Genomic DNA, 11,979 nt, shown 5'->3' on the forward strand with positions numbered 1-11,979 from the left:
TGGAAGCTGAAGCCCTCAGCTACAAATGCTACAGCTAAGCTACCGGTATTATATCCAGTCGTGAATGCACAGATTGCTGAGTGTTTTCAGCCTGGCTTCACAAATGATGAAATCCCTGTGTTATTAGCTGAATCACATGGTGTTACTATCAGCAAACGTACTCGCGAAAGCGCCAATTTGTTGGGATCCATTTTTGAGTGCGCGTTCCTCTGCGCCATATGCTTCCGGGTAACAAGAAAGCGACCTCATTCACATATATTTTTGATTGGCAGAGCTAACTCGAAATTTTGAGAAAAGTAACTCGAAATTTTGAGTTATGGATACTACCTTTTTTGTTTTTATTTAGTGGCGGAAACGGGCTTCCATATGTAAGCATGACAAATATGCAAATAAATAAGAAATCTAGAAAGGGGCAAACACTTTTTCACAGCACTGTAGGTCTAACTATTTCTCAGTACAAACAGGAGTCACGATTAAATAAGGTCACAAAAGACAGACACACAACACACCCAATTCGCTGTGAGACCCTCCTTCCAGGTTGAGTGAGATGGAGTGGTCGCCAAACTGATTCCCTTGACCCAGGATCATCCAGCTTTCCAGGCCATCCGAATCAGATGAATCGGACTCAGATTCGGATTCTGACTCTTCTGAATCCGATTGTGAACTTCTGGACTCCACAGTCACAGGCACACCTGGAGTCCTTTTCCTTTTCTGAGCATCCTACATGGATGAATTATACACGCAATTAGTGTGCATCAGATGTCAAATCCTTTATTTATTTATTTTTTTACCTTGCAGCTTTACTGAACTGATCAAATGACAAAGCAGCGATAAAGGTGATGGTTTGTGAAATTGCTTTGTCCTTTGTTAAACATCATTACTTCACTGCTAGCATTACACCTGCAGCACCTAGTCATTCACAAGCCATGCTACAGCTCAAAATGGAAAACAGCAGTAATTAAGCCTGGTGCCAGTGACCACTGAGAAGTAGCTTGCAAAGGACAGAAAAAAATCAAAAATGAAGATGGAAGCCAGATTTCTGATAATGTCTCACAAATTACAAAATAAAGGGGCTTTAACTTTATGGTGACTTTTGCTATGTCTAAGAAGACGTTCATAAAAGTCTTCAAAGTTAGATGTCCACATGCTGGGCGTAATTTATTTTTACAGCTCATTTGAGCCATTGGACATCCTTTTGTAATAAGCTTCATATTTAAGTGACTGGGAACTGTGGATTTAATCCCCTGACCCCATTCTGTGCAAGACCATATGCAAACATTTATCTGCTGCTAGTATGAGGCCCCAGCTGGCCTAGTTTGTCAAAGTTGCATTAGTGTCAAAACCTGAAGTAAAAAAATTGGTTTTACTCTTCACACGGACATCTGGCAGACTTACCGCTCACACATACTGTCATCAACATTCAGTCAGTTTTGATTATGACTGACAAACTCAGATTTTAAGTTAAGTTAAGGTTTGACTTAATACCCAAGGCACCAAAAGGCAGCTGATCTTGGATGGCTGGAGGAGTAACCAAATTGGATGGGCAATTAAGTCCAAGACTACAGGGTGCAGCTGCAAACTGACGTGCTGAGCTTCAGCGCTGTTTCAGTGTCCACAGGAATTGTTTCAGAGGTAAAGCATCTGTTCCTTAGCATGTTTAATCTGCTCAGAGGTGCTTCTTAACACATTTTCTTGTTTATGCATGTCAGAGACAAGTTTGCAGATTGTTTAACACTACCCTAAGCCAGACGGATTTTTTTTTAATAAACTGGAAACACCATAAATAATATGTTTCATAAAATGTGTCTTTATTTTTGCATTTACCTTTTTTTTTTAATTAATTTTTTTAAACGTATCTTAAATATAAATACTTCTGTGTCAACAACTACTCTGCAAACTTTCTAGTTACTCTGCCACTGTGTTGACTGATGTTAAAATGACTTTATCTACAGTTCATCAGCAGGGTAATACTGGCTAACAAAGTAAATGTGACACACGGATAGCAGTTCACTTTTTGCTCTACCTGCTGCGCTGGAGTGGAAGTCTGCATGCCTCGACCCTTTAAAGCACAGATCCCTTCATCACCTTCAGCGCTGTCATCGTCAGAGATTGAGATGACGTCAGGGCCGGAGTCGATCACGATGACCTCCTCGAAAAGTGATGATGGCAACCTCTGACCTTTAGAGTCACTTTTCTTCTTCGGCTTGTCCTTTTTCTCTTTCTTCTTCTTCTGCTTCAGGTGTTGCTGCAGGCTGCCATTAGTAGGTGTCAGAGCCTTGATGCCTGTTTTTTCCTCTAGTCCTCTATCACCATCTGTAACCCTATTTTGCCGGGTGTCCTCTCTTTCATGGTTCTGCTCTTCTTCACCCTCCTGCTCCTCTAGTTCCCCAAGGTTGGATGAGTAGTGGAGCTGGCTATAAAGGTGGAACTCCACCTCGCTGTTGGCCTCTGACCCATCAGAGTCCACTTCTTCCTCTTGATAGAGATCATCCTCCAATCTCTCCCGGTCCTGGTAGACACTGTACATCCTCACAACCACATGCACACACCTGAGGAGATGGCGACTTCAGTGGCTGAAAAGCACACAAAATCAACATAATACAGCATCACATTGTCTAACTCATTATCAAGCATCAAATTATACATTATTAATACACTGCTGTGTTATAGTTGGAAAAAGAAGAACAAACAGACAGTTTACTTTAGCCTACAGTTATTGACCACTAGTTATTATCATTTGGTTTGTAAAGACGAGTCAATCAAATTCTTTTCACATTTCCAAAATCCCAAAGAAATAAAAGGCTTAATCTACCCACAATAAAAAAAAATCAAAGAGTTTTCTATTATGCAAGTCAAAATAAAATCAAAAGAAATTCTTACGCGTGGGAAACTTCACTTTTTTTAACAATTCATTTCTAAACTGCTAACACTGGTTACCATCACCAACATAAACCAGCTTTAAGTAGGCAATCATAACAGCTCACCAACCAGCAGCTCTTTATGCGTTTCCGCAGGTCCTTCCTCCCTGCAGCTGTCAGACTGTACAATCAAAACTGCTCCCAACAAACAGAGGTTTACATCAGCGCTGTAACTTGCACTATTTTATCAACCGAGTCACACTATAACCAGGGTTTGCCTCTTAACTTCATTTAATTTAATTTAATAATGGTACAGTACTCTGTTTTTGGTAACCATTGTCCTTGATGTAAATATGTAAAAATTGTGTATGTTTCTGTTCTGTGTCTTATGTACTGTTTGTTTGCATATGTGTCTTTCTTGCTGCTGTTACACCCAAATTTCCCCTTGTGGGACAATTAAAGGATTATTCTATTTATTCTCTTTGCAAAGCATCACTTTGGATTCAGATTCACCTGCTCAGCGGTTTATTCGGGAAAATAAGGCACAAATAGCAAATTGTGTTTTTACTAGTGTCATAATAGTGTACATTTGTTAATTTTAGAAAAAGATGTGCTCCTTTGCTGCAACCAATCTTTCTCCTAACTGAGTGTGTTTTTCAAAAGATTCAAAACTGAATACAAAAATTAAACTTATTTAGTTTTCATTTTGCCTGATATCAGCTACAAAATCTTCATCAATACCAATCCAATTCTAGTAATGTTTAGAATTTCTTCTTTTTTTTCTGTGCACATGAAATCTTTATCCCACCATTCAAATATTTAACACTGATCAACCACGTCAGGTCTAATATACAAGACTAATTAGTAGCTCTACTTTATTACCAGAATTGTGCTGTCGTCATTTTCCTCTCTTAAGTTATATGGCGGGTATCCACAGCGCTGTCGAACTGAAGGAAACACAGGCCAACATCAATTACAGGAAACTTCCATCTTACTCGGAAAACCATGAGGCCTTGTTAAGAAATCTGAGCGGACACAGCTCAAGAGAACTCAGATTTTTTTTTTTTTTTTTAACATGTAGACTTTTTTTTTTTTTCCATCGGAGCTCTCTTCATTGGCTCAAGCAAACAAGACCCAAGTTTTTTTACCTGCCAGGTGACGACTTTAAATAACACTTAACGTGACACCAAAAAATTGTTGAATTAGCTGGTTACGCACTGTGGTGTTAATTTTTCCAGTGCTTGTCTGTCTTTTTCTAACACACACAGTCACACACACACACACACACACAAAGTGGACAGAGAAGGGGCACCGGCCCATTGCTCTGTCCAGTCCTGCGTGTCTGTGCCATGATGGCTGGAGATGATTGGCTCCCAGGCCTCACACACACTGCATAAAAGCCACGCTACACGGTCACAAGCCGGCCACAAGGGATTAAAGGGACAGAAAATCTTACCGGTTGGTGAGGGGCGACCGTTGTGTTGAAAGTTTCAGCAGCTCACAGGGACTGGGAGCCGACAAATGACTCACTGTGTTTTACAGTAGTGGAATTTAATGTACTATACTTAAAGGCCGGGTACAGTCATGGTCTGACAACACAGGTGATTCCTCCTAATCTTCTCAATTAAAATGCTACCTGAACAACACCTCTGGACTCTGTTAGCTCCATTGCATCTGTTTTGGTGAAGCAACTCAGCTTCACCAAAACCAGAGAGGGGTTTTCCACAGAAAACTTTTTGACATGCCAGGAAAAAAAAGTGAAGAGAAAAACAACAGGCAAGATGCAAAGGTGTCTAAATTCTATTTAGTTACTTCAGTTTCAATCCTAATCATGCTCACAGTCTAAATGTCTGATTTAATATAGATCAGACAGACCTATGAATGATAAGACCTATGAATGCAGCTGAAATGCGTTTTACAAATGCTGCATTAGGACACAATGAATTTAGTAGAGATCAACAAATATCAAGCACTGACGTTTCTATTAGCCAGCTGTGCATATTCACACGTGAGTCCCTATGGGTTTACACCGAAACAGGAAATACAAGGTTTAATTTATCTGTAGTTTTGGTTAAAAAAAAAAAAGTGAACTGGGGACTCTGAAAATTTACTTCATAGCTGTGAGATTTAACTAATCATTAGAACAGAAAACACCTACATATGGCTCAATTGTGAATGTGCATGTATCTGAGAAGCTTTAAGTAAAATTCAGGCATGTTAGGTTAACTGGTGATTCTAAATTGTCCAGAGAGGTGAACGTGAGCGTGAATGGTCATTTGTCCCTACAGACATGACAAACGGGTATCCGCCTCTCAGCCAAAGACAGCTGGGATCCACCTGAGCTGGATGAGCAGTTAAGAAAAGTACATTTTATGTTTCAAGAAAAGAAAAAAAGAAAAAAACATTGAATCAACTTAACTGATCTTTTCTTATATCATTCAGAGCACAATTCTTCAAACAAAGCACATCATCATCTTAATAATTAGGAGGCCATCTTATACTTACAATACTAAAAGAATGGACAAACTCTATTGAACCAATAATAATCTATTAATATAATCAATTAATGTATTGGTTGGAGGATAATGGCCTATAAGATGCTTGGATTAACTTGAGGTAACTAAATGGTGTCTGCATGTAGTTTGCCCAGCTAAGGACTGGTGACTACATTACATATAACACTTTTGCAGTACTACATGCTATCCAAAAACATACTGGCTGATATACTGACATTGGAATAGATCCATCCATCCTCCTATTTTCTTCAGGGTTGCAAGAAGGCTGGAAACTAACTAAGCTGTCATAGGCTGCGAGGCAGGCATGCAAATTCTACACAGAAAAGCTCCAGACTTGATTCAAACCTAGGACTTTCTTGCTGTGAGGCAACAGGTAACACTGCACCACCATACCACCCACTGCAATCTTTAAAAATCAGTATCAGCCAGGTATTGAACAAGCGTTATGACAAAAGTGATTTCTTATGTTTCTGTGTGTTTTATGTCTGATATCTTTTTCTTACATAAACTGTCTTCAGCATGATTTTTGAAGGGAGTAATAGATAAAATAAAGACAAATGTCCTTAAGATTCTGCATTTTGTACATAGTCTGTGTTCTACATTATAACCAATACTGTCCATTTTGGCATATGGCACTTCTGGCGCAAAATACCTTGATATCATTCAAGGAAGATATGTCTGACATATTACAGGTCAGCAGTTTGAATACTAGACAATGTTTTGCTAGATATTCACTTTTTAACCAGTGCCATGCAAAAGAGTGATCATCTCCCAAAAGGTGATTTCTAGTGTCTACCAAAAAATGATTGCCCATATTTAACCTGTTGTAAATGACTTATTGGCCTGTAATTTGTGAAACTTATGTGAAACATATCTTTCATGAATGATAATAAGTAATTTTAAGCCAGAACTTCCCTGCAACAATGTAGAAGATGCAATGAGTTTCTGACAAAGCAGCTTTTAGATATCATTTATGTATCCCAGTAAACATCACAGTTTTGTAGAACATCACAATTCTACAAAAGATATATTTAGTGACCAAAAAGGAGTGGATTGATTGTATTGGAGGTGCAATTACACAGTTATAAAAATACTTTCAAAACAGGTCATTTATTTATTTTATATATATATAACCCCTCCAAGAACCCTGCTGAGTAGAGTTTATTTAACAATTTAAGAAAAAAAACAAGTTTAAAACACACACAAACATCAGAAGTCACCTTTTGCACAAAACTGTGTAATGAGGCCTTTTGATTATACATACATTTTTCTTTAATTTTAGTGAATGTGTGATTATGCTATGGTTGCAATGTGGAGTTTATAACATCCAAGCGGTCATTTGACTTAAGTTAGGTTGCCAAAAACAGACTAGAGTGACAGGCAGACATCTCGGACATCCAGCAGCCTGGTTACATTGCAGTGACAAACAGAAACTTCAGTTTTATAACTGTGTACTCTCCAATTGTAGTTAGCCTAATGGTAACCCCGGCTAGCTCAATGCTAACGAGCTAGCTTACTGGGGAACATGCGAGCTGTTTATCAGAGTACCGAGGCTTCACTAAACAGTAACACGCCATAAAACACAGGTAGCTCGGGAATTTTCGCTAAGCTTTTTTTGGGCTTTTAAAAGTTATTTTAGCGTATCGGCAGTCCCTGGTTGACATGTCTCAGTCCACTCCATCCACGTGTTTCTAAGCAGCAGAGCAACTGCTCGGATGTAAACAATGGAGCGTTTCAGCCTCAAACACACATGAAAGAACATAAATACAAGGAGCTGAGGCAGCCCTACTCAAGGCCACCACTGTGTGTGCTTAATATATAATGTCAGTGTGTATGAGCTCACCTTTGGAAACAAACTGGAAAGGTACTGCTACCGGAGGCTGGAGCTGCTTTTCCTGCGCCTCCAGCACAGGAGACAGACAAACAACTTCCGGGTTTGTCCGAGGAAAATAAGTTGGCCGACCGTAACATTTCACGTCGAATGCGAAGACTGTTATGAGTGTTGAAACAAAGTGCATCTCGGACACTGAAAGGTCATGATTTCCCCAACACAGGTAATTTTTACAGGATACCAAGAAGAAGAGCCTTTATTCTATAAATAGTTATTTGAGACTGTATTTCGCTCGTTTTCTCCCCTTTGCCTAAAATAAGTATTTTTGTCTTTTTATTTTCATTACTAACAACTGACAAGCCTGTGTTGTGTCAGTATTGTAGGTAGTAATTATGGGGTTTTTAGAGCTAGAAAGAACGACGAAAAAACGCAATTTACTAAACAAAAAAGAGACAGAGACAAAATAATAAAATACAGCATTTTACAAACACAACATTTAAAATTTAAAGCAGCAAATTTTTAAAAACAATGTTTCGTAAAATGTTTTTTACTAAATTACTATAGTGAATTATAATTGATTATATAGAGACAAAGATATGCACTGTTTTTTCAAGTCCTGCTTGTACATTTAGTTTTGTTTTTCCTTATCTATGTTTTCATTTTATGATTAGAGGTGCCTCCAAAATGTTTTCAAAGGGTTGGCCATATGCGGTCTACTAAAATATTGGGGTGGCACACCAAAAACAAAACGTCCTGTTTTATTATGCTGTATAAGTTACTCAAAAATATCGCAATGAAAAGAGAAGGAAAAAAATTATATGCCTGGTTAATTGCCTGCTATTAAAGTTGATATTACCAAAAAAAAAAAAGGTTTATATGAAAACCAAAGAAGACTTTGAATTCCAAAATAATCTGTCTTGAATGATTGATTGACTGGAAGTCCACTGCTTTAATGATTCTCAAATAAATATTACATCATGTTAGAGTGTGAACTGTTGCCTGTTTCTGTGTTGGCCCTGAGATCCACCAGTGATGTGTCCAGGGATTGGCTCAAGCGTTTCTGTAACATTATTACATTATTACCAATATAGGACAGTCTCCCCTGCCTTATATTGTGTGTGTGTGAGAGAGAGAGAGAGAGAGAGTGTGGGTGCAGTGGCCAATGCCCCCTCTGCCCCACCCCCCACCCCCCCCGGTGGCACCCCTGCTTGTGATGCCTATTCTGATATAAAAGGAGATTATTCTTCATTGATTTGGATTTCTTTTACAACAATTCAACTAGAAATTCATTTTCTTATCAAAATTCCAACATTGATTCAATGAAGAAAAGATGAAATGAAAATGTGTTGATCTCAAAAGATCTGAAGGTCATAATCCCTCATGGTACCACAAGATAATTTAAGAAGGCTGTCAATTAAGAATTAGAAGAAAAAAAGATTTTTGTTGTTGTTTGTAGGTTGTTTGCTTGCGCAGGTAGGCTTCATTAATATTTTCTCTCTTACTTTAACTGCTAAGCATCATCATATGAAACCACTGGTTTAAATAGTTTGTTAGTGTGCTGGCAGCCAAGGGAATGGAGATACTCATTTGGTTTAAGTCCAAATGGGGAATCTACCCATTTCCTCTCATTTGCTTCCAGCTTTTTGCTGACAAAGACAAAATGTCCAAAACTGTCAACAAAGTAAGAGACCTCCATCATCAACAGTTAGTATTCAAGTCTTGCGTACTTAAGGTGGATTTTCTTTGTGATTCATGAACGCGAACCTCCTCTGCTAAACTTTTAATTGTCAAACTTGACACTGAAGTCAGCCAGGCTGCTCTACTTCCAAAAATATTGTTTCTGCAAACAAAACATCCCTCAGGGCCCTATATGTTGTTTTACTGCATCATTTCTCTGATGTATACATCTACAGTAAGGTCCAAATACCAGCTGTAAATCCTCTGAATATGTAGGTATGCTCACTTGGTGTGAGCATGAATGTGTGAGTGACTAGTATGAACCTTCAGGCCCGTGCCTTTATTACATGTTGATGGGAATGTAAATCTATATGTAAATGTAATTCAACAGACTGGGTATCGCCATCAGTCATATTTATGACACGTAGAATACAGCAAAATTACGCCATCCTGGCTCTTGTGCAAGCTGTGTAACATTAACATCCATCTCCCTCTTCCTCTCCTCCATATCATGAGAATAATTACGAGCTCTGTATATCCTGCTATAAATGTCGCCATCATAATAGTGGTGAGAGAATGGCGTTATGATAGGGAATCAGAGGGTGAATGCCATCTGATTCCTGAGGTTTCTCCATGCGTGTCATCACAGGAAAGGCCATCACAGAGTTGGATTGTTTCCTTCCAAAGGTTAGTCTATACCTCATGTCACAACACTATCACCTTTTCTAGTCTATGTATACCTCTGACATACACATACACACACCTGTGCATACACACAGGTGCATACTTAATATTGTGCACCTGTTTTGTTTTTAGGAGGTGCAGATGGGTGGGCGTGGGACCCTCTGCTTCCTCTGCCTCCCTGTATCTCTCTAAATTGGATGCAGGTCCGAGATGCCTGACTGCCCCAGTGAAATTGTGATGTGACTGCCTGATTTTGGGTTCTACGCATTTGGTGGTATTTACTGTTATTATTTTAAATGAAGGTAGAAGAGATCGGCTGAATGGAGGCATCTGGTTCAGCGATTCATCTCCAGGCCAGTGGTGCCCAGACCAGTGGCGTGTTGAAGATGGATGGAGTGTCCGGGAGAGGGATTTAAAGTCCCCTCGTTTCCAATCACACATTCCAGAAGGGATGGTTCTGCCTGATGAATGATCTTTATTGAAGAGAAGAAGTTAAAAGAAGCATGTCATTGCTCTCATTTGGTGGTGTTTGTATGTTCCATAGCGGCCCCTTCTTTCCATTTGGTATCGGACGACTTGGAAAAGCTTTCTCCGGAATGTTTTATCAAAGCTGGATTCTTGTCAGCCGCTCCGGTGTAAAGGCGATATTCTACAGCTGATGGTCATTTTTGTTTTGTAAGTGTGTAACTGATGACAAAAAAAGCCCCAATTCTGTTCTTTTTGTCTGCAGTTGTGATTTGAAGAACCTGTACAAAATGGAGTGGAACACTTGCTTTCTCTGGCAAAAATCTGACCTCTAGCTTCTGACTGCATTATGAGAAACCATGGACTATGCTTACCTGAGAGTAAGCATGCAATTAATAATCAGTTGTGAGGACAATGGTTGGCAACTATATAAGTCCGAATGAAAAATAAAAAAAATGTCACTGGTTTTGAAATATGCATGTCAGTTTGTTTGTGATAGATATTGCTGTTGGCCAGAGAGAGCAGAATATTTTAAGAAAGCAAAAAATATTTTATTCTCAACAGCAGGTTTGGAATACCACCAATGGAGTATCTCCAACAGGAACGTATTTTTTAATAAACCTCATATTTTTTTCTACTAACTATAAGATTCCTACAGAAGTGTTTAATTTCTATTTGGTGCAGCTCAAGTTAAGAATTTTTTGTCAGAACAGGTTCAATAACAGCATCAGTCTTTAGTGACTCATTGTTGAGCTGATGTCGCTCTCTAATTTTAAAAGCAGGTGAAGGTGAGCTTGAATCAATCCTGGCCTTGTGATAAGTAAAGGTGTCTCAAAATAATATGACCAGTTTTAGCCCTACAGTCTCCCAGCTTTTTAAATTTTGAGAGATATTTTGTGCAAGTCAAACTGTAAACCAAAAAAACAAAACAAAAACAAGCCCCAAAAAGCTAAACTGGGGTTTAAGAGTTTAATCTGCGCTCATTCTCTCAAAAATTAACATGATGGGCATCCACTCCAAATTTAAATGTTCTGCATTTGCCTTCTTGCTTCACATTTAATGTTTATAGAAGTTTTTTAAAAAATAAAAATCTAAATATAGCAGCCAAACAGTTGTGGAGCTGATTTGTATTGAAAAAGGAAAATAATAGCGGAGATCTAGAAGTAATAGTAAGGTGTTTCAAAAACGCGTCCAGCATCTGCTCAGATGTTTACTCCATCCATAACTGGTTGCATCAGCTCGTTTCAGTTCTCTAAAAGAGGTCTGCTTCCCTTTCTACTGTTGCCACATGCTTTCTTGTTACTGTATATATGTAAATTCAACCATCCGGTCTGTATCGAAGCAGCCGGGCAGAAGGAATTCCCTTAAAAAAAAGGCTCTCCCTGGATCAGCGCTTCTGAACAAAAACGGCTCCTGTGCGTCACCCATATGGGGCCCTCAGTGCTGAAGTCATTCACATATTCTGGATGTACAGAATGTATAAGCCCCATCATCACTGGGGGTTTTTTCACTGCATCGCATGTAATCTATCGTATCTGTCGCCTCAGTCAAGGTTTGATCTTTTTGGTCACATTAATGCAGGTGTTACATTCTCATTAATTCTAAGAGACACTGCAGCATCAAATAGCTTTGTGGGATAAGAAACTGGTGGTGTATTAGAGAGATTCAGTAGATTCTGGAGTTAATATGCCAAGTAGAGCATGTACTAATCAGTGGCAAAGCTCACAGGCAGGAAGGAACAAATGATAAAGCACAACCAGAGGGGAATGATAACTCGTCACCGGGGTATTGCTTGTAATTTTGTACCATGTAAGAGAATATTTCTTTGTTTTCTCAGTTCTACACAAAGTTTAGCAAGCTTGATCTCCAAACCTCTCTTCAGACATAGAATTTGTAACACAGATCAGCCACAAATGACCTCATATTATGCCTGGGCCATATGGATGAA

The 11,979-nt window shown here is 38.9% G+C and overlaps 1 protein-coding gene across 3 annotated transcripts in view; it reads right to left on the reverse strand.

Annotated features, from left to right (window-relative positions):
- The window catches only part of zcchc7 (zinc finger, CCHC domain containing 7), a 52,065-nt gene extending 44,722 nt beyond the window's left edge, over positions 1–7,343 (reverse strand). Inside the window, exons 1-4 of one of the 3 annotated variants that reach the window (XM_086295842.1) lie at positions 7,218–7,279; positions 3,741–3,805; positions 2,024–2,573; positions 510–720 (exon numbers count right to left, since the gene is read on the reverse strand). In XM_086295842.1, coding sequence (XP_086151968.1) covers positions 510–720; positions 2,024–2,527 — 715 coding nt within the window. In that variant the 5' untranslated portion in view covers positions 2,528–2,573; positions 3,741–3,805; positions 7,218–7,279. The other 2 variants (XM_086295840.1, XM_086295841.1) reach the window with 2 other exon arrangements.
- Positions 7,344–11,979: the final 4,636 nt, after the last annotated feature.

Source organism: Aulonocara sp. 'chitande type north' Nkhata Bay, linkage group LG6 (assembly GCF_057382095.1).
Source record: "Aulonocara sp. 'chitande type north' Nkhata Bay isolate Kocher_YH1m ecotype deep benthic linkage group LG6, A_spYH_male_GT1.1, whole genome shotgun sequence".
Taxonomy (NCBI): domain Eukaryota; kingdom Metazoa; phylum Chordata; class Actinopteri; order Cichliformes; family Cichlidae; genus Aulonocara; species Aulonocara sp. 'chitande type north' Nkhata Bay.